This window comes from Mustelus asterias, chromosome 16 (assembly GCF_964213995.1).
Source record: "Mustelus asterias chromosome 16, sMusAst1.hap1.1, whole genome shotgun sequence".
Lineage (NCBI taxonomy): Eukaryota > Metazoa > Chordata > Chondrichthyes > Carcharhiniformes > Triakidae > Mustelus > Mustelus asterias.
The window spans coordinates 65,231,435-65,255,201 of NC_135816.1; the positions used below are offsets into that span (position 1 = coordinate 65,231,435).

General features: G+C 43.3%; 1 protein-coding gene across 1 annotated transcript in view; it reads right to left on the minus strand.

Moving 5' to 3' along the window:
• LOC144505515 (M-phase inducer phosphatase 1-B-like) overlaps nucleotides 1–18,349 on the minus strand; it is a 33,496-nt gene extending 15,147 nt beyond the window's left edge. Inside the window, exons 1-8 of the mRNA XM_078231640.1 lie at nucleotides 18,165–18,349; nucleotides 15,374–15,456; nucleotides 13,863–13,911; nucleotides 10,622–10,655; nucleotides 9,187–9,288; nucleotides 7,715–7,819; nucleotides 4,862–4,945; nucleotides 1,830–2,021 (exon numbers count right to left, since the gene is read on the minus strand). Coding sequence (XP_078087766.1) covers nucleotides 1,830–2,021; nucleotides 4,862–4,945; nucleotides 7,715–7,819; nucleotides 9,187–9,288; nucleotides 10,622–10,655; nucleotides 13,863–13,911; nucleotides 15,374–15,456; nucleotides 18,165–18,349 — 834 coding nt within the window. The remainder of the gene's footprint in view (nucleotides 1–1,829; nucleotides 2,022–4,861; nucleotides 4,946–7,714; nucleotides 7,820–9,186; nucleotides 9,289–10,621; nucleotides 10,656–13,862; nucleotides 13,912–15,373; nucleotides 15,457–18,164) is intronic.
• Between the last annotated feature and the right edge of the window lie 5,418 nt (nucleotides 18,350–23,767).

Sequence of the window (23,767 nt, forward strand, 5' to 3'; positions counted from 1 at the left end):
ACAATGGCCAGAATTCTCCGACATTGCCCGAGGCTGGGTTTCTCCGGTCCTGCTGCAGTGAATGGAGTTTTGGCTGAGTGCCAAATTCTCCATTCTCGCGATGGCGAGGCATATGACATCGGAGAATCCCAGTCCATGTCATTGGAGCATGGAATTCTTTGTAGCAGGGTGCAGTTGAGGGGAAGGGAATGGAATTACACCCAAGTCAGGTAACTATTTGAAGCGGATGAATGGATTTTAGTCAGGCATTTGATGAGGTCCCCCATGGTCGGCTCATGAAGAAAGTAAGGAGGTGTGGGATAGAGGGAAATTTGGCCGATTGGATAAGTAACTGGCTATCTCATAGAAGACAGAGGGTGGTGGTGGATGGAAAATTTTCAGACTGGAGACCAGTTACCAGCGGTGTACTGTACCACAAGGATCAGTGCTGGGTCCTCTGCTATTTGTGATTTTTATAAATGATTTGGAGAAGGGTGGATCAGTAAATTTGCAGATGACACCAAGATTGGTGGAGTAGTGGATGAGGTGGAGGGCTGTTGCAGGCTACAAAGAGACATTGATAGGATGCAGAGCTGGGCCGAAAAATGGCAGATGGAGTTTAACCTTGATAAGTGCGAGGTGATTCATTTTGGTAGGACAAATTTGAATGCGGATTACAGGGTCAAAGGTAGGGTTCTGAGGAATGTGAAGGAACAGAGAGATCTTGGGGTTCATATCCACAGATCTCTGAAGGTTGCCACGCAAGTGGATAGAGCCGTGAAGAAGGCCTATAGTGCGTTAGCGTTTATTAACAGTGGTTTTGAGTTTAAGAGCCATGGGGTTATGCTGCAACTGTACAGGACCTTGGTGAGACCACATTTGGAATATTGTGTACAGTTCTGGTCACCTCACTATAAGGAGGATGTGGAAGCACTGGAAAGAGTGCAAAGGAGATTTACCAGGATGCTGCCTGGTTTGGAGGGTAGGTCTTATGAGGAAAGGTTGAGGGAGCTAGGGCTTTTCTCTTTAGAGCGGAGGAGGTTGAGAGGCGACTTAATAGAGATTTATAAGATGATGAGGGGGATAGATAGAGTGGACGTTCAGAGACTATTTCCTCGGGTGGATGTAGCTGTTACTAGGGGGCATTACTATAAGGTTCGTGGTGGAAGATATAGGAGGTACGAGCATAACCCCATGGCTCTTAAACTCAAACCCCATGTTAATAAACGCTAACACACACACTATAGGCCTTCTTCACGGCTCTATCCACTTGAGTGGCAACCTTCAGAGATCTGTGGATATGAACCCCAAGATCTCTCTGTTCCTCCACATTCCTCAGAACCCTACCTTTGACCCTGTAATCCACATTCAGCTAGGTTCTTTACTCAGAGTTGTTGGGGTGTGGAATGGACTGCCTGCTGTGATAGTGGAGTCGGACACTTCAGGAACTTTAAAGCGGTTATTGGATAGGCACATGGAGCACACAAGAATGATAGGGAGTGGGATAGCTTGATCTTGGTTTTGGAAAAGGTTCGGCACAACATCGTGGGCCGAAGGGCCTGTACTGTGCTGTACTGTTCTATGTTCTATGAATGCACAGTGATGTGGAGGGAGACCAGAGCAGTGTGATTGTAGTATTACCATAGACTTCCCTCGCTGAAAATTTGCAACTTCAAAGTACTATATCACCACCACGATGCCCCTTGACACAGGGACGTTATCAAGAATATGCTCGATTTGGATTGCTCAAGCCCAAGATGCAGCAAGTAAACAAGAAGCCAAACGGCTTCCCATTTTGCTGTGAACTTCTCTGGTTCTCACTGAACAAGCAAATCTGTAGGTTTCATCACCATGAAGTGGTTTTCCAGCCTCTCCTGATCCTCATCCTTTGAGGAGCCTCCAAAACTCTTCTGCCGCTTTGTCTTCACTGGAGTATTCATTTCCGGGGATCGCTCCAACCTTTTCTTCAAGAATGGTCTGTGCAACTTCTCTGGCATGGAGGGCGACCGAAACAAGCCTGGTCGACGCTTGCGGACCGGCACCTAAAAACAAAACAATGATTTTTTTTAAAAATAGAAACGATTTTGTACATACTAAGCCCCAATCCCTGCAGAGTCTTCCCTGCGAGGAAGCCTTCTATCAGTCACCTATCTAACCAGCCCATTATTTCAGAGTTTTTCTGAATTAGGAGATGAATATTCCAACACTGGAGTTAAACTTTTAACCTCTTTTTAATGAGGGATTAATACAATGTGCACAGGAACAAGACTTCCCAGTGATTGCCCACACACTGTCGGAATTACTGGAGCATCATCAAGGAACAACTGCTAATTAGTCCATGACTGTCATCACACCCCAGAGAGAGCGTATAGACGTCATCAATAGAAACAGCTCGTGATGCTACAAAATGCAGAACAATATTGAAACAAAGAACATTTACTATAACAAATAGCCAACAACAGGGAATGATCCTGGGCATGATATCAACAGGAGACAGAAGCAATTACAGTGCTTAGGATCTTGGTCAATACTTGTGATACGCACCAAAACATAAACCATTTCTACTCTTCCCTTACCCCAGCTCAATAAAAATTCCTTTTGACTTTTAGTAAAACACAGTCTACTGATTATGGGGCCTTGGATCAGCCACAAGTTCAAATCCCACCAATGTACCAGCTGTGAAATTTAATTTAATAGATCTGAATTTGTGGGCTGCCACAAGATAAAACAAATATGAAAGTGGTTGGATTGTCATAAAAACCCAACTGGCTCACTTGTATCCTTCAAGGAGGGAGGATCCTCCACGTCTGCCTGGTCTGGCACATATCAGCAACCAGTCCAACACATCTTAGGTAGCTTTTAATAACTTCAGTGTCAGCCCAAGCCTTCGTTCAAAGGTAACACTCTCACACACAAGTCAGGAAGTTGTGAATTGACATCTCTCTTCAGAGACCTGAGCACACAATTTTCCCGAAATTACTGAGGGGTGAAAGGTGCTTTCTTTTGGCTCAGATGTTTTACAGAGGCTCCACCTCTTTTGGATGGCATAAAAGATCACACCGCACTGTGGGTTCTCAAAGTGCCCTGGCCAATATTTATTCCTCAATCAGTATTATCTGTACTGCCACATTTGCCTTCATAGGCTCAAAATGGTTACAGTATAGGCCATTCAGCCCACTGTGCCCATGACGGTTCTCTGCAGGATCAGTTCAGCCGGTCCCATTCCCTCACCCTTTTCCCGTGGCTCTGCCAGTTCTCTCCCTTCAGGTGTTTGTCCAATTCGCTTTTGAAACCCTGATTGAATCTGCCTCCACTGCACTCAGGCAGTACATTCCAGACCCCAGTCATTCACTGCATAAAAAATAAATTTCCTCATAAAACTATTTGTTCTTTAGGCAATCACCTTAAATCAGTGTTCACTGGTTATTGACCCTTCTGCCAATGGGAACAATTTTTCTCTATCCTGTCTAGAGCCCTCATGATATTGTGTTCTTTAACATGTCTAACAAATCTTCTCTCCACAAATGAGGACAACTCCAGCTTCTCCAATCGATTAACATAACTGAAGTCTCTCTTCACTGGAACCATTCCAGCAAATTCTTCCTCACATGCAGTGCTTAGAAATGAACAAAATAATTTATCTGTGCCCAAATTCACAAAAATTCATCATAGCTCCCTTAGTTTTTTCTACTCTGAAGCCTAGGATCTCAAGTGCCTTATTAACCATTTCCACTTTGCCCTGTAATCTTCAACTATTGTATGTATACAACGTGTATACCGCCTGCTCCCTCTGCCCTTTATTGTACAATGCCTCTCTTTGGTCATCTTAAAAATGCATCACTTCATCATTGGCTGCGTTAAATTTCACCTGCTACATGTCTGCCCATTCCATCAGCCTGTCTATGTCTTGAAAGTCTTTCATTGTCCTCCTCAGCCTTCAATACTTCCAGGTTCTGTGACATGCCAAGTCTAGGTCATGAATGTAGATTTCAAAAGAGTCCCAGTATTGACCCCTAGGGGACTTCTTTCATGTTTGAAAAACAACCATCACTTTTACTCTCCATTTCCCATCACTTAGCCAACTTTGTATCCATGCTGCCACTATTCTTTGTGTTTCAAATTTGTTTACAAGTTTATTTATCAAACGCTTTTTGGAAGTTCATATGTGCCACATCAACCCTCTGTTAGCAGTTGCCTTTAATGAATGTGTGCCGACTTTCTTGAACTGCATTTGTCCAAGTGACTGCTCATTTTGCCCTGGGTCATCGTCTCTAAAGGTTTTCCCATCACTGAAGTGGAGCTGTCTGGCTTGTAGTTGCTAAATTTATCCTTACACCACTTTTTGAACAAGGTTTATTTTGGACACTTTTGAAGTGATTAATTGTGTAACAGCTTAGTGCATCCCAAAAATAATAAAGGCACAACATTTGCTCTTTCAGGGTAAGAAGGAATGGACAATAAATACTGCCTTAAATCATCCATATTCCAAGAACAAATAAAAATTAACAATTAGGAACAAGGCTGCCTTATGCTTTAATCTTTGCGAGATCACTGAGCATCACAGAAAGATTAAAACACATTAAAATTTTACATCCACATTCGCAGTTGGAATTTTCTGCTGAAAGAGAATGGAGTTTTGGCTGGAACACCAAATTTTCCATTCTCATTCACAACAGGTCCCCGCACGGACAAGACCAGAACACTGCGTTTATGGGCGAGATGCTGATAGCATCAGGATCGTTATCAGAGAAGAATCAGCCCACTATCAGTGAACACCATAAATGCCAAACAGACGGCTCAAACAAAAGACTTCTGCAACCAGGAAAGACCATGGGTTCTTTCCCCATCCATCCAGAGTTTCCTCAACACTCAAAATTCTTACCATGCTTAAGTCTATCCCCTGGTTCATGAGATTACTGGTGAGAAGAGCAGCCATGCTGGAGGACATAGTCAGGTTCTTATTTCCCTGTGGGATAAAATTCAAAATGAATTGCTCATTTTGGGGTGCATTTTACAACAGATTACACAGCTGGAGGTCTTCCAGCTCATGTGACAGTAAATCAAGGTCAAAGAGAATAACCTTCCTGCATGAAGCAGAAATTCTAACAGAAGAAGTTAGTGAAAAACTTAGTTTGAATTGTAACAAAATGCCTTCAATACTATTTCTGTCATTTGCTTTCAACTGAAGTCATAATTTGTACAGAACTGATAGTCATGGAGCTTTACAGCACAGTCAGAGGCCCTTCGGCCCACCATGTCTGCACCAGCCATCAAACACTTATCTATTCTAATCCCATTTTCAATTGCAATGATCACAAATCATGGATCAAATTATATACATTTGAAATTATTTAAATATTGGAGATCATTTTTTTTAAAAATGCGAACTTATTATTTCACCCCTCTGATCACAACTGACTCTTGGAGAGTTGCAGTTCCTGAGTTGGCAACAGTCCTGTGGTATGTCAGCCCATTCTTCATACAAACCCAGGCAAAGAGAGTCAGTGGGATTTTAACTGAGGACATCCCAGCTGAGTGCCTTCCTGTTTTCACTCTTCATCCCACATTCAGACTGCCCAGCAGTAAGCACTCTATTTTCCCCTCTCCAGGAGCCTAATTGCAGCAACCCAACTACTCTCCCAATGGAGACTGGCCACCTCAATCGGCGGTGATCACATCTGTTTTATTCCTGACATTCATTTGAAATAATGCAGTCAACCGCAACAAGTCTGTTCTTTCATTAAGCAGCAAAATTAGCATATGGCCTCGTCAGTAGATAGTTAACAATCAAAACAGAATAAGATTAACAAGTCTTCCTTAGCAAATAGTGACTTTTAACACAAGGAGTTTTACATTACCTCTGCATCTTTCTGCACCAGCTCCGAAAAAATATCATCTGTGCTCATGGAATCATCCGAGCAGGGACACTCTGTTGACATCGGACTATGGACTCCCCCCATCTCCAAGTCATACTAAAAATTAAAATTCCAAAAGTAGCTGAACTGAACATCGGAGTGAGTCACAGGAGTAATGTCAGATTGAACATTAATAGCACCCAACTCAATCTACAGCAAAATTGATTGTTCATCTTAAACCTGCAGTTCAGTAAAACCTCCCACTCTTTAAAACCAAACATTCAAGTTCACACAGACAGTAAAGTGCTGGCTGGAATCAGTGTCTGTGCCAGCAAGTGCACATACTCACCAATAACCTGCTCAGTCAGGACCACTCTGCTCCAAGATTCATGACAGACTTAGTCCAAACCTCGACACTAGCCAAGGAGAGAGGAAGTGCCCTTGAAATCAAGGCAACATCTGTGTGGCATCAAGAAGTCCCAGTAACACTGCAGCCGGGGCAATACTTAACACAAAGGACTATAGCTCTGGCTGCTGGGAGTCAAACTATTTCAGCCCAGGATAATGCTGCAGGAAATCCTCATGGCAGCTTCCTAGGTCAGAGTATTTTCAACTGCTTCATCAGTGAGCTTCCCTCCATCACAAGGTCAGAAAAGGAGCTGCTCATTGATGATTGCACAGTGTTCAGTTTCATTCACAATTACCATACTGAAACCTTGCCCTTCTGCAACAAGACCAGAGCAACATTCAGCCTGGGGCTGATAAATGACAAGTAACATTTGCGCCAGACAGGTGACAGGCAATTACCATCTTCAAAAGCCAATTACCTAACCACCTCTTCTTAATAGTCAATAGTTTTAATATCTTTGAGTATCCCTTCATCAATATTCTGGGAGTCACCATTGACCTGGAGAGAAAATGCTGGAAAATCTCAGCAGGCCTGGCAGCATCTGTAAGGAGAGAAAAGAGCTGACGTTTTGAGTCCAAATGATTGCTTTGACAAAGAGTCATTTGGACTTGAAACGTCAGCTCTTTTCTCTCCTTATAGATGCTGCCTGACCAGCTGAGATTTTCCATCATTTTCTCTTTTGGTTTCAGATTCTAGCATCCGCAGTCATTTGCTTTTTTTCATTGACCTGGAACTCAACTGGACCAACGACATAAAGGCCCTGGTTACTGGAGTAGGTAATAGACAGGACATTTTGTGAGGAGTTGGGGAGTCACCAGAGTTCATACTAGCTATTGACTAGAGGATGCATTCCAGCAACTTGCAAAGGTTACTATGGCTCCACCATCCAAACCCATGACTTCAAGAACCTTGAAGAACAAGGGCAACTGATACATCACCGCCAAGTTTCCCTACAATCGCCTACATTCCTGGCTGCAACATGTCTATGGTTCCTCATTGCCATTGGGTCAAAACCCAACAGCAGTGTGTAAGTTCCTTCACCACACAGTGCAGTGGTCCAAAAACATGGCCCAACACCTACCCAAAAGCCACTACCCTGAGAATTGATTTTAAAAAATACACATTGCAACCAGATTTGAAGTCCGCCCTATAGCTCGGTCATTAAATAGACGGTAATGAGCAGCTAAAATTCATTGACAAGGAAGGCTCTGGGTCATTTAATGACCCATTGGGATCAGGAAGGTTCCATTATCGATGTGAACTGAATTAGCGCATCTCAGTGGAGCAGCTCCAGCTGGCCTCAAAGGCAGAAAGTGTGCAAATTTAACAGTAGCCATGTGATTCAATGACACTCATTACCCTCAATGAACAGCAGTTCGGTGGGTGGGGAGAGACAAAGTGGCAAGGTCAAAGAGTTGAAAACAAACTACTCAATTTCCTTTAAGCAAACCAGTTTTAAGTTGGGATTTACCACAGATGACATGGAAGATGTTGTTCCACAGACTTCTGGATCTTGTGAGGGGATCATAGTTGTCCTGGGAGCAGGGGAAAGGAGTCTTTTATACTTGTCCCCTTCCTAGGAGTAGAAGATTACAAAAATTCTAAGTAGAGGATTCCAAAAATTCTCAGGCATTTGTACAGTTTTCACCGCGTCCTTGTCAACTTCAAGGCTGGTATGCTACCTCATTCTGATTTTATCAGTACACACATTCTCACCCACCTCAGTTTTTCAAGACAAATTTTCATTAATATTCTTTGTTGCCTAACTGGATGGATATCCACAATGTCAAAACAAATTACTTGATCGCCTTCTCAAAGCCAACAAAGTAGATTAACAATAAAAATGGAGGGATAATAGGAGATTTAGGGGCAAGGTAGCAAATTAGATTAATTTTATTGTGAGAGGTGTAGAAAATAAAGGCGCAATGGTAATCAAGTTTAGCAAGTATATATTTGGGAGGACAGTATGGTTCTGGACTCCATGCCATAGGATGGTTATTGAGCAACAGAGAGGGCACAGTCTTAATTCAATACTGCCTGGCACGAAGGAACAAAAGATTAGACAAATGTGAAAATTTGGGACTTGTGCCTTTAGAACAGACAAAAGCTATACAGAGTGATTTGTTAGTGGCATTTACAACTATAAAGTGATAAGTAGACAGAACATGTGGATTCTAGTGATTTAAGGGGTCAAGAGCAGGAGACAACAATCCAGCAGGGTTAGATACAAGAGGTGTAAAAACAGGAGGAACTTCACACGAAAGAGAGAAAGTTGGGGAGCTATGGATTGCATTTCCAGAGTTAGCAACCACAACAGAAACTTATTGAAGTGTAGATTGGTTATGTGGTTAAAGGAAGGGGGAATCAAAGACATGGAACAAGCAGGGCACTTAGAATTAACACCACTGCTCATGGGGAAGATAAACTCCAACACGGACTAATTGAGCACAACTATCTATTTCCATGCTGTAATTCATGTAATGTGACAGGGTAGAAGTCAATGCAAAGTTATCTAATGTTGCTTCAGCATCAACTATGTATTAATGTAACTCAGTTTTACTTAACCACCATTGCCAAATCTGCCCTGGAATGCACACATTTGTCTGACACTCAATCGACACCTCTTTCAAAAATATTAACACAGGGATAAAGGGCTGAATGTCCTCCTGTTCTGTAAACCACAACATCCCTATGTTTCTCTCTCCACAGATGCTGCTGAGGTTTTCCAGTGTTTTCTGTTTTTGTTTCAGATTTCCCGCACCTGCAGTAATTTGCCTTTATTCATTAGACCAGCTACAGGCAAATGCTCCAAGTTATCTTCACCACGACACAATCTAACTTCAGCAATGTTCTAAAAAGAGAATCCACGCACCCACACACTGATAGGCCATGCCATCACATTTCCCACAAAATTAATTTAGAATTTAAATAAAAATTTCTTACATTTTCCTTGTTGTGTCCCAGACTTCCGAAATCCATGCGGTCCTGGACTAGGCTCCGAGGGCCAGACTCTCCGAACATTGGACTGCTGCAGAGAACCTTTGGCTGCAAGGCAAATATATTAAATACTTTTTAAAAAATAAAGTGATATTTGAATTAAATGTGTTTTGGTGCCCTATTTTCCTCTCCAAGTTAACCTTTCACAATGTGTGCTGTAGAGGAATTGTCCATGGGATATGCTGTGAAAGTCTCTTTCGCATAAAGAACGCTAGTAAGACCACTGAGTTTTTAAAAATGACAATAGGACTGTTTTTAAAAGGTTATGGGGGTGTTTCTTTCAAAAAAAATTCCAGGTGTTGAATTCACGTAAAAACTGGAGTAAATCCCACTGGTTTATTCAGCGGGAGTTTCAAAATGAATCTCCCACACTCTAGAGCACTCTGCAGTGCACAGCATGAATCAGGCTGAAATTCAGGCAGCGGGGCCTATTCCCACTGGAGAGGCCGGCAGCTTAGAGCTGAGCGGGCCACTGAGCATGCACCAATCTGTCAGTACTGAGATCGGCACATGCGCAGTGGCCCCGCACTGCTGGCCTTCCAATCGCTGGCCAGCCCCGCAACGCTGGTCTTCCCACCACCACCTCCCCCCGTCACCCCACCAATCTCCCAAACCTCGATCACTGGCTGCCTTCCCTCTGCTCGCAATCCCAGTGCAGAGTGGCAGTGGGAGCCCCCACCCCCACCGATCGCCCCCAGAGGCCCCACCCCATCAGACCACATCCCATTAGGCCCCACACCCTTGGTGCTGCCCAATGCCTGGTGGGCCGTGCCAATGTGCCAGGGAGCTCAGGCTGGCACTGCCAAGGTGGCAATGCCCAGGGGGCACCTCCTGCCCCCAGTGCCCAACCCTCTGGGGTGCCTCGATGGCCCCCTTTCACTCCAGCCAGGTCGGGCCACCAGCTCCACACGAGTAGGGAGCCAAAGTAAACCTCGCTGGAGTGAAATACTTCTGGCGGGGGAGGGTTTGGGAAAGAGAGAGGCTAGTGGGCCCAGAGACTTCCGTCCCGGGCTCGCTAATTACATTTAAAATACATGGTGATGAGGATTAGAATAATTTATTCAGCTCTGTGCTGATTTTTGGTTAGCACTGCTGACTCACAGCGCCAGGGACCCGGGTTCAATTCCAGCTTTGGGTCACTGTCTGTCTGAAGTTTGCACGTTCTCCCCGTGTCTGCATGGGTTTCCTCTGGGTGCTCGGGCTCCCTCCCACAGTCCAAAGACGTGCAGGTTAGGTTGATTGGCCATGCTAAATTGCCCCTTAATGTCAGGGGGATTAGCAGGGTAAATATGTGGGGTTATGGGGATAGGGCCTAGGTGGCCTCCTTCTGCACTGTAGGGGGGTCTATGATGATTCCATCACCAGCAATGCAGATTCTTACCAGAAGTAGTTGTGTTCTTCCAATGGGCTGCTTGCTGTGTAAAAAAACCACAAACATCAGAAAAGATACAGCTACACTTTACAGCAGAGACAGCAACAGCCAATGGTAGGGCAAGATTGCAAAATCATTTCACAAGTGGTTCAAGAGCAGCTATGGTCAAACAAGCAATAAACGCAAAATACTGTGGATGCTGAACGAAGGATCATCCAGACTCGAAGTGTTGGCTCTATTCTCTCTCCACAGACGCTGTCAGACCTGCCGAGATTTTCCAGAATTTTTCTGTTTCTGTTATGGTCAAACAAGCTACAGTTTTGCCCCCCACAGTCTAGGTACATGGTCCAACATGATGATCCCTCAGCACTGCACCAATATGTCAGCCAAGATTTGCTCATATTTGGCATTGGACTTGAACTTACAAGCTTCTGACTTCTGAGGCAAGTTCTCTCCCACTTGTTGTGAAAAGGTGATGAGATCTCCTCAACTTTTCCTGATTGGCAGAGGGGAAATCGGATTGCCTGGACCACTGAAGGGGAGGAGAGGGGAGCAGGGACGAACATTCTCTAGATCCTGGTATGCAGGAGACAATTTCAAAGTTTTCAGATGATACAAAATTTGGAAGCATTGTAAACTGTGAAGAAGACAGTGTAGAACTTCAAAAGGACAAAGACAGGTGGTGGAGTGAGCAGATAGGTGGCAGATGAAGTTCAGTATGAGTCCACAGGTCCCTGAAGGTGGCAGGACAGATGGTTAAGGTGGCAAAGAAAGCATATGGAATGCTTTCCTTTATTGGATGAGATAGAGAATACAAAAAATAGGGAGGTAATGCTGGAACTGCACAAAACGCTGGTTAGGCCACAGCTGGAACTTTGGTCACCATATTATAGCAAGGACATAATTACTCTGGAGAGAGAGTACAGAGGAGATTTAAAAGAATGTTGCCAGGGCTTGAAAATTGCAGCAATGAGGATAGATTGGGTAGGCTGGGGTTGTTTTCCTTAGGACAGAGGAGGCTGAGGTGTACAAAATGATGATTGGCAAGGCCCGTTTCCCTTAGCAGAGGGGTCAATTACTAGGGGGTACAGATTTAAGGCATTGGCAGCTTTAATGGGGACAAGAGGAAAATCTGTTTCGCCCAGAGGGTGTTGGGCATTTGGAATTCACTCCCCAAACTACTGGCTGAGGCTGAAACGCTCAACTAATTGAAAAGGTACCTGGATCTGCATCTGAAGCTCTTTAACCTGCAAGGCTACAGACCAGGTGTTGGAAAGTGGGATTAAAATGAGCAACAAGTTTCTTTTTCTCCCCTCCCTCCTCTCTCTCTTCGGCTAGCACAGAAATGATAGACTGAATGGCCTCTTTGTGCCATAACTTTTCAATTGTTGGATGGATTGAGGGGCACATCACTCATGTATTTTCATGTTCATCCAGTCTTGAATGGAAATTACATGGCAACATTCCAAATAGACATCCATGCAAGGGCAGTGTCAGTGGTTAATATCGAGCAATGGGACAATATTCAAGAATAAAAAAAGAACCCTTAACATCTACCACTGAGCAGGTGGTTATTGGTATCCTCAGGTTAACCAAATAATTGCACACGCAATTCAGCTATCTAGAGAGAGGGACATGTTCTGGGAAGATCTGTCCTAAGTGGTAGGGCCTTTAACTCCTTTTTTTGTCATTACCACATTCTGCGGAGGGATGTGGGCAGGTGTAGAGAGAGAGAATAATTTCTTCTAGACCTTAAACAAATTGAGCAAAGGCCGACCTCAACACAAACAGCATCAATGACAGCATTGTCTGTTTCGGCTCAATGTCTAACACTCCAAACACTCCTTAACTATGAAACAACGACTTAAGTGTCATTTCAATGTTGCATACTCTCGTTGCTGCTCACAATGCTGTCTGCTCTACACTGCGGAGACCAACACACACTGGGTGGCTACTTTACAGAATACCTCTATTCAGTCCTCAGACATGACCCTGTGCTGCCAGTGGCCTGTCATTTTAATTCTTTACCTTGTTCTTATGTTAACATCTCTGCCCCCTATCTACTGCAATCTTCCAATGAAACTCCATGCAAACTTGAGGAACAGTACCTCATCTTTTGATTCAACACTTTACAGCCTTCGGGACTCAACATGGGACAAATTTTACCATCCTGCCCGCCACAGTAATCGGAGCGGGCAAAGAGAGGACCAGGGACAGGTCCGTTGACTTCGGGCGGAATTTTCCAGTTTCAGGGCGAAAGCGGCCAGAAAATTCCACCCATTGAGTTCAACAATTTCAGATGATAATCTCTGTCCCTTTTCTTTGCATCTTTTGGTGTTAACCTTCTTTCTCTACTTTTCTTTTGCATTTGGACACCAGCTGTTCATCATTCTGCCATTCACACCTCCTCTAGACACATCTTCTATTTGTCCCATCGGCACTCCCTTTGACCTTGCACCATGAAACCTTTTGTTATTTAATCTTTCCGGTCATCCACCTTATCAGATCTTCCTTTTTGCATTTTTTCCCCACCTTTCACTAGCGTAAAAGCCATTGCATTTCGGATTTTTCCCAGTTCTGATCATGTTAACTCTGTTTCTCTCTCCACAGATGCTGGCCTGACTTGCTTAGTATTTCCTGGGGGTTGTGTTTTTACTTCACTGACAGTATTTAATTTCTTGGAGGAGGCGCTATCTGAGCAATGCAGTGGACAGTAGGCAGTATTTGAAAGCGAACGAGGGTAGTTAACAGTTTACATCCCACATAACAATTGGAAGTGTGAGGATTCCTATGGTGCATCACTCTGGAAATGGCTGAGGTGGGGGGAAAAAGGAGAGAGAGAACAGTCACAAAGCACCACATCAGCTTTCCCAACATGTGGACTTGGTTAAATTGTTCAGAGATGGTATGAAAGTATTCTTGACTCCAAAGGCAACAGAGGGATGAGGGCTTGGTTTGCATGCAGGAATTGTCTCGAGACAAATTCAAGGTTTTGCGAGCAATGGTAAATTTGGAAACCTGGATGGCCAAGATCACTTTTCCCCAACTTTAGCTTCTCTTCCCAGTATAAAGTGAAAACCAAACTATGATTTTCTTTTAATAAACTGTTTAATTTGGACAGTTCCACGGTCAGAATGCTGCTACAGCCACAATCATTTGTGTTTGGATCTCATTATCCCATCTCTGTGGATTTGCACTGCATATTCTGTTCAGGGTCTGATCCAGTCAGAGGCCTTTGAACATTACTTACAATTCACTGCACCGTGCATCTGTTAGACCAGGTGAGTCAAGGCACAAACCTGAAACAAAGAAAGAATACCTTGTATATAGTTATTCCCTCTGCTATTTTATTTCTGCCCATTCCCCGCAAATCCCCCTACCCAACCCCCACATCCCCATTTAAACAGTTGCAGCTATCCTTTGTTTTCTGTCAACAGAATGAGCTGGTCAGGGTCAGAATCCCTTACATCGCCTGCTCGTCAAACCTGGTCACAGCAAGAACCAGCACAGGTTTGGAGAAGGTGAGGGAGGGCCAGAGGACAAAACTGCATTCATATTCATGATTTTAGGTCAGAGGCGAACATTAGTTCCAGCTCAATACACTGCCCAGACCTATGGAATCATCAGATCATCTCCTCAATTAAATCTCCAGTGCACAATGTGAGGGACATCTTCACAGATGATAGCAACAGCGATTCAAACAATTGCACTGCCGGATAAACTCCAGTAGTTCTGAAGCAAAATAAAGATTATACTACACCCACTACATAAAGGAATACATTCCTTTATATTCCCTCTATTTGAATGTCCCCCTGTACCATGGTGCTGTGGTCTGTTTGCTCATTGTACCTGCAGGTCCTGTTTTTGTCCACACAAGCTATAAGAGTGAGGCACAACATATTCCTCTGACTCAGGGCTGAGGAAAGCACTGGAGTGTGAAAAAAAGTACACATCTCTCGAAGAATTTAGAAAAAGCTTCTAAGACTTCAGCCCTAAAACAGCAAAGCAATGATATTTTGTTTCTGAAAAAAAAAGTTAGCACTCTACTCTTGGAGCTGGATAAATAGGTAGCGTACTGCAGAATTAAATCTCAACATAGATAATCCTTACATTGCTTATATAACCCAGGTCCCTGGCGCTGTGAGAAACCTAGGCTCGATTCCCAGCTTGGTTCACTGTCTGTGTGGAGTTTGCACGTTTTCCCCGAGTCTGTATGTGTGTTTCCTCGGGTGCTCCGGTTTCCTCCCACAGCCCAAAGGATGTGCAGGTTAGGTGCATTGGCCATGCTAAATTCTCCCTCAGTGTACCCAAACAGGTGCCGGAGTGTGGCGACTAGGGGATTTTCACAGCAACTTCATTGCAGTGTTAATGTAAGCCGACTTGTAACACTAATAAATAAACTCTAAGTTTGAGAATTAAGATATAGGTGGTTCATTTATCCCTCCCGTTTGTTTTTCTGTGAACTAGCCGTACTCTGAAGTTTTAAAAAGCATTTAATTTTTGTGTAAAGTTTTCAACCTCAGAAGTTGTAACATGCATCACCTAGCTCTTTTCTAAACATTCAGACAAAGAAAGAAGCTAGAATGTATATTCTGATGAAAGCTCACAGGACCAAAACTTAGTTTCTCTCTCCACAGATTCAGCCTGGGTGTTTTCTAATATTTTCCATCATTGTTCCAAAGGGATAATCATAGCCCAAGAAAAGATGCACTTTGATATTTTGTACGAGGAATAATAAAGTTGAAGGAAAATGCTACTGACCCCTGCCTACAAAGTCTGGAGATGTTGACGTCTCCCCTCCATTGCTCAGATTTGACATGTCCAGGCAACGTCTTGGAGTGTCGCTGAAAGAGAGCCAAAGTCATTTAGCTGCAACTCATAAGATATCACTGCTCAGCGTTTGACAATCACCGTCAATTTTTAATTCTCTCTCATAAAAAGGTGACCAAGTATATCCTCTTTTAAGTCATAGACAATTGGACCACAAAACAGGGAACAAAACCAATGCCATTTTGCTTTAACATATTCTAAATATTGTTATTTTTGTTCAGAAGACAAAGGAGGACACCACTTGGAGGGATCCTGGCTGCTCTATGGCACGAGTACAGCATCAGCAACAGAAAATTCCTGTTCCAAATTCTTCAGCTTTTTCCAAACATATCTCCCCTCATTCACAGAAATTGTTTACTTCTAGCCAACTTATTGCAGAGTGTGAAATAAACCATACTGCCACCTTTTTGACTCCTCCTTGACTGAAGTGGAAAAACAATTTGTTTCAACACTGGATTATTCTGCCAAATCCCCTAAAACCAGTGTTTTACATCTGGAACATTCATTCTACATCCTCATACTATCCCTAACTTTCACCCAAAATCCATCTGCTCACACCTTTTTCCCTTTTTAAAAAAAAAGGAAAATGCAGCGTCTGAGGTACTTTTACTTCAGCCCAAGGGGCAATCCAAAGGATTTTCAGATTTGGCTAAATTAGCCCTTAATGCTCAAAGATGTGTAGGTTATGTGGCTTAGCCATGCAAAATGCACGGGATTACAGAGGTAGGGTGGAGGGGAGGACTTGGGTGGGATCTCTTTCAGAGAGTCGGTGCAGGCTTGCTGAGCTGAATGGCCACTTTCTATTCTAAAAATCAATCGTTTATTTTCTCTGACATCAGTCTCTATCCAGTTCAAAAGAACCTCTGAACTTTGAGCTTACCATTTGCTGAGCTGGTCAGCAAAAGGTCTGCGGGTAATTTTTTAAACCTTGGTTGCTAGCATCCTTGCACAAAATTATCACTTATGCTTTCCTATAAAAATGCCTGGTGTAGTTCTTGTTCCAAAGCTTTTCTTTCTTTCACTATAAAAGCTGCTGTCATTGTCTGCTTCATTTCTCCAAGATGAGCAGGTCACACAAACGCTGCAGCCTCTTTTCCATCCACCTTCGGCCCATTGTTCTCCTTGGCCTGCCATTTAAAATATATTTTACCATTTCCTACTGGTTGTCTGAAGCCTTAAACCACCACCAAGGTTGGCCAGGCACCCAAACAACCTAACTGCCCACATTTCCAACAGGACTCCCCAAAACATAAGCTAATCCTGAACCAAACCAAAAGTAATATTACTCAGAGGGTGTGTAACTGAGGTTGGCTTACTTGAGATTAGATACTAATTGAATCTCCCATTTGCTCACCCCACAATAGGGGGTGACACCCCCCAGTCATGATTTAGCATTCAGCATTGTGTTCTTCCCCCATGTACAGTTTTAGTGTAAAGAAAAGTAATTCCCCTATCCAATAGGGCTCCCACTAGGAGTGTAATAACATTTGTCAGTTTTTGTTCATTAAAGCAATCCCAAAGGACTCTTAACAGCTGGGCATTTGTGAAGCGCACTTCATAAATGTCCTTGTCTTCAGGAAATTCAATTACATGGTTTAAATCAAATGGTCCAAACTGCAGTGCTATTTATTTATCACAGAACAGAATCTTTCTTCCAGTCAACTGCACAAAGCTTCCTCCTCTTTACTTCAATACCATCCTTACGGTATTAAATCACCATACCACTAGTTGACCTTGAACTAGTACCTATCCTTCACTCAGTGAGAGATGCTCCAAAAAGCGATTTAATTCAATTAAAAAAAAACACTTCAGTGTGGAGTTGTTGAGATCGGCTGTCCAACAATTGAATCAAATTGTATAACTTGTGTAACAAAAATGCAATTTCGTTTACCGAGCATCTTGCACGTGACGCCAAGTCCCCAGAATTCTTTTCAGGAAAGTACTCAACAACAGGCAGGAGGAGACGGGGAAGTTAAGGGGAGTGAGCTGTAGATCAATTCATGAAGTAACTTTTAAGGAGGCTCCTATAGGCAAGGGTAGCAAGACTGAGAATTATGGATGTTTACAGCACAGAAGGTGGTGGCCAGAATTGAGGATCTGGTCCTGAAACATCTGTTACAGATGTGGTGGGGGAAGACCAGCTGGTTGTGGAGTCAAAATAGCAAAGGCACAGGGCACAGGACAGGAAAAGATCAAAATGGGAGAACGTCACCTTGGCCACACAGAGCTCTGAAAATAAGGAATTTGAACGGCTTAATAAGTGTCATTATATAATCCTGCCTCCTTCTCAGTCATGGTCTTCCATATCACCTTTATTTACCCCGCTGGATCCCTGTTTGGATCAAGCTGCAAGGGGGAAAATCAGTGATCCACAGGAAGCACCCTCCCCACTCTAATCTTCAATTAAGTGTTTCTCCAACAGACCTGAATCTGGAACAATGGCAAAATGCTGGGAGGTTGCGCAAAGCAACCATAGCATTCTATTTACATCCTAGACCTGCTCAAAATTCCAATTCCAAGTATTCTGCAGAGTCGAAGAGCTACCATTCCCATTCCCCAAGACATCTCAGAATCATTGAGCCTGCACACAGAGTTTTTTTGGACTTCATCTGCACCACAGCTTACACATACGTCGAAGTAGAACAATATCTTCCCTCACCAGTCCGTCGTTACGTATTGACATGCTAGAAGAGAAAGTAGACCTCGCACCCCACATGCTTACCCATCACAGGAGCTAACAGCACTCATGTTGAGCACACATTTAGGCGAGGTCATTGGATCAGAGGAGAAGGACATGGAAGAATTGGCGTCCTGGATCATTGACAGTAACTTCTTGGAACCCAGTCGGAAACTTGGACAGAAGTCAGGACTGAGAGCCATGGGCATATCTTCACATCCTTCCATCATTGCGATACAGATTTCAAAACCTGGGGGAGGAAGAAGTAAAGTAGTGAGGCAAAGTTTTGCTGATCTCAGTGATACAATTTTAGATTAATTCACAGATGGGAATGCTTTACTAGCATCAAGAGCTTTCTACCAGGAAAATAAATGATCAGTTAGAAAATAAAATGCCAAACTTGAATATTGTTGAAAAGAGAAACATGTTGCCAAAACTTTCCATCTTGTACTTATTAGAACAAAAAACAAGAACGCCAAATTTCAAATGATCAATTTATACTGGAGGAGAAAAGGTTGCTGATTGGTTGGCAGACACTCCATTTCTCCAGCTGTATAAATTATTTTGATTGTCAAATTCCAAACGTTCTTGAGTTGGACCTGTTAAGTGCAAGGTGAATAGTTTCCGAAACATGCTTCTCTGTTCAGCAATATTCAAGTTCTGTACTACCAAGAAAGTGTACAAGGTGAGGTTTTATACCTGCTCCTCTACGAGATGGATTCACCCAAAGTTTCCTGGGATGTGACTGTTGACTGGATTTGCACTTCCGCAACACCCTTTAGAGGATTGTTCTGTGAAACATGCAAGCAGATGCAATAACGTTCAGTCCTGCAAATCAGCTGAAAGTAGTAACTGGGGACGAAGTCGGGGGTTCAATGTGCAATTCCCTACTCCCATCCTGACAGCCTCAGAAAGAGACGTACATCGGCATCCACAGTCTTCTCATGATGAGCTATTTCAACCAAGTCAGAAGAGTTGGTCACTCTGTACAACTTGCTAACCCTCCCTACACCTGGCTCCAGACTGGGTTTCACATATCCCAATTAACCCCAATCCCTCGGGCACAGAAAAGAATGGATTGCACTGCATGGAGCCAGCATTGACTCTATGGGCAGAATGGTCTCCTTCTGTGCCATAATAACCCGGGCTCTATAGCACCTGAACCCCTGCATTATAGCCACAAAGATTTCTCTGCTTGTTCTCCAATCCCAGTTTGTTTACTTTATTCTGGTATCTGAATGGAGAGCAGCCAACTGCTTCTCTGCAAATGGATCAATTGCTGGCTACAATTACACACCAGGCTAAATGGCTGGTTGTTTATAGTTTTTTTGTAACCACAAGTATAAATGTAACATGAAAATCCCTAATCTACTGGCACGAGTTGTGGAATAAAAGTATGACTCCTGTGGAGTGACAGCAACAAATGCAACATCCCACACTCATATTCACTTTATAAGGTGCAATGTGGCCATCACTTTGAACCCATGACTGTTACAAGTTTTGACTCTTTCGGCAATGTACTTGGTCTTAGGGCTAGTTTATTTATTAGTGTCACAAGTAGGTTTACATTAACACTGCAATGAATTTACAGTGAAAATCCCCAAGTCGCCACACTCCAGTGCCTGTTAAGGTACACCGAGGGAGTATTTAGCATGGCCGATGCACCTAACCAGCACATCTTTCGGACTGTGGGAGGAAACTGGAGCACCCAGAGGAAACCCATGGGTGAACATATAGACTCTGCACGGGCAGTGACGCAAGCTGGGAATCGAACCCAGGTCCACGGCACTGAGGCTAACCACTGTGCCACCATTCTAGCTTCTAAAACATGCAATAACATTGGGCACTTACATCTAGCAAATTGCAGGGACAAGTGAAGTGTGCACTGTTGGTACAACAAAAGTAACCTAATCTAATGTACTGCAGTCACACACAAGCAGACAAGATGTTACAAAGTCAATAGATACTGAGCTAACTTTGTTTTTGAAATGAACATCCAAAAAGGAGAAGTAGGCCATTCAGCTCCTCAAGCCTGCTCTGCCATTCATTATCATGGTTGATCACTTTATGTTTTTAATTCCACATTCCCCATCTACCCCAATAATTCCCTTGCCTAGCAAGAATCCAACTATCTCTACCTTTAAAATATTCAATGACCCTGCCTCCAGAGGCAGAGTTCCAAAGTCGCACAACTCAGAAAAATATTCCACTCACCTCTGTCCTAAAAAGGCAACTCCGAATTTTAAAAGCTAAAACCGCTACTGTCAATGAATGAGGCCGCAAAGTAAAGCAGAGTTAATGACAGCCCAGTTTGAAACTGAGGAAGAGCGCCCAAACTGCTGAGTTGTAAGATCTCAGCTCGGAGCTATCAGTCGGGGAAGGAAGATTTGTCCCTGGATCAGGAACATGAAGATTAATCACAGTCCCTGGACAGTAGCCAGTGGCCTTCACTGGAAAATACAGCAAGGACAGATCTCATTGAAGCCAAGGTTGAGCTCAGCTAAGGGGCTTTCCGCCCACAATCAAATGCCCTTATACTGAGCTCACTCATGAAGCACAGGTATTTGGGCAAAATACTGGACAAGGGGTGGCACAGTGGCAAGCACTACTGCCTCACAGCCCAAGGACCTGGGTTCGATTCCTGGCTTGGATCATTATCTGTGTGGAGTCTGCACGTTCTCCCCATGTCTGCATGGGTTTCCTCCAGATGCTCCAGTTTCCTCCCACAGTCTGAAAGACGGTCTGGTTTGGTGCATTGAGCATGTTCAATTATACCTGTGTACAGGAACAGGCGCTGGAGTGTGGTGGCTAGGGGATTGTCACAGTAACTTCATTGTAGTATTAATGTGAGCCTATTTGTGACAATAATAAATAAACTTTAAACACACTTGTCAACAAGAAGCATTCACATCAGGAGAGCAGTGACAAAACTGGAGAAATTATTTCATTAAAAAACTGCAGAGGTTCCATTGGAATTATTGGATTGGTCACCAACATATTAAATTGGAAGATTCACCAGACAAGCCATTAGACAAGCTGTTATGATAGAATCATGTGAACTAATGGACAATGGCAGATTCAGGCACCGACAGATGAGAACAGTCCAAACTACAGATAGTTCAGATAATCCGCAACAATACTGCATTTGAAGGACAGAAACAAACATTTTACAATGAATGATGAGCATGCACCACAGTTCTAACAGCTGCATGGGGCTATTTGAATGTGCAATCCAGTCATAAAACCAGATACTAACATTCCAATGCACTTGATATCAATACAGACATACCAATCCATTCCTCCTTCAATATGTGGTCAAAATAGTTTACACAAACACCGGATTCTCATTATATGATCACTTACCTCTTCAGATTTATGAATGAGTGCTGTCAAACATCGAGGCTGCATTTAGGTTTCAAGTCCATGCATTTCTTTCTCACTCTAACAGGTTAAACAGATGGGTCTGGGCAAGCTATGCTATGTGTGATTCGCTAAATCCAAGTCAAGCTAGCAGAGCTTGAATGTGTCCAGGGTTATTGCCTATTCTTCTGAACATACCCACCCAGCACTTGATAAAAAAGATGCTGGTGCTTCCATCTATCTTTCTTTCTCTCCAACTTCCAATATACAGAGTCGAGTCTCTATATTTATTTCTCTCACTCAAAGTCTAGTCTCTATCTTTGTCTCTCTCATTCCAAATATCCAGGGTTTAATCTCTGTCTTTGTCTCTCTCTCACTCCGAATAGCCAGGGTCTAGTCTGCCTTCCTCTCTTTCACACCTAATATTCAGGGACTAGTCACACTTTTATTCTCTCTCTAACTGTAACTCCCAGTACACAGGGTGCAGTCACGCTCTTTCCTTCACCATAATGCCGAGTATACAGGATCTCTCTCTCTCTCTCTCTCTCTGTCAGTCTCTCTCTCTCTCTCTCTTTCTCACCCTCACTTAACTCCCAGTATACAGTAACTCTTTCTCTATCATTCTTACCCTAACTCTCAGTGTACAAGATCTATCTCTTTATTCCCCCCCTGGTGGCATTCAGTACAAAGAGTCTGTCTCTTTTACCCAGCTTGTCCTTTCCCTGTCTCAATGACTGTACTCATCCTCATGCTCCTAACACCAGCTCCTGTTCCCTGCACTTCCGGGGCTCAAAGGGATTTTAAATCGGCCGCAATGACTACGTTATTCCATCAGCCAATGGCGTCCCCGCTTCCAGCCGCAGCCAATCGCGGTCTTGTTGCATGTTGCGTCACAAAGGCTGATGACCCGCCTCCCGGACTCGCTGATTGGACAGTGATAGGCTGACCCTCATGGGACATGTGATTGGATCGTGCGAGTGCCAATCAAACCTCAGCTTCCCCCAAAGGTGAACTGGAGGGGGGTCCAAACTTTTTTAAATTGGCTTTTGAGTGCAGTTTGGTGACTTGCTGTTATAGCCTCTCTCAAACTGCATCCTGTGTATTAAAATATTCATCAAAACATATCAATGTGGAAACAAAAAGAATCATGCAGTCTTGATTTGATTTATTATTGGGATACATTGAAAAATATTGTTTCTTGTACGATATGCAGAAAAGCATACTGTTCATAGAGTGCATAGGGGAGAAGGAAAGGAGAGAGTGCAGAATGTAGTGTTACAGTCATAGCTAGGGTGTACAGAAAGATCAGCTTTAATATAAGGTCCAGTCAAAAGTCTGATGGCAGCAGGGAAGAAGCTGTAAGTCAGTTGCTATGTGATCTCAGACTTTTGTATCTTTTTCCCGACAGAAGAAGGTGGATGGAGGGTGTCTGGGCTGCCTGGGGTCCTTCATTATGCTGGCTGCTTTTCCGAGGCAGCAGGAAGTGTAGACTTGGCATATGAGGGTAAAAAACATAACTATAGAATGGTTTCAGTGCAGAAGGGGGCCATTTGGCCCATTGTATCCGTGCCGGTTCTCTGTAAGCCAGGAGGCAGGATTGATGTAGATTCTCCAGGAATTGAAGATCAATCTGTGTGCAACTCTGGAGTAAAGTCATTGGGACATTTATAAATATTGTTTTATTATTGTCATTTTCTTTAAACTTTTCTCTTGGCTAGGTATGAATAAACTGAAAATGGGGACGTGGGCTGGGGTGGTGTTGGCTGACAGTCAAGCATCATCCAATTTGGTAATGTATCTTCTTGCTTTCCAATTGGTGTAGGAAGGCAGCCCATCACAAGGATGGATGTACTGACTGACTAATGGCTGGAACATGGAGCAATTCGTGTATGAAACCCCCAGAAATGCATTTAATCACTGATAGCAAACCTATCTGTAAGAGCTTAATGGCTGTTATCACTCCCTTACCTTTTCCCCATAACCCTGCAATTTTTTTAATTTTCAGTTCAATTTGGTTTTGAAAACCGCAATTACATTGCCTTTGCTGATCTGTTAAGCCAGTGGTTCTCAAACTTTTTTCACTGGGCCGCACTTTCGGAATAAAAATTTGCTCGCACCACACCAAATTTTTTATTGATAAATATAAGAAATACATTCAAAAACAAAAAAAAAACAACTCCTAGCAGTGCTTGATTCATAACATAGAACACAACTACTTTATAATATGATCATGGGACATCCAGAAAGTATAAAACAATGCATCACTTGATGCTCTTGCTCTCACTTTG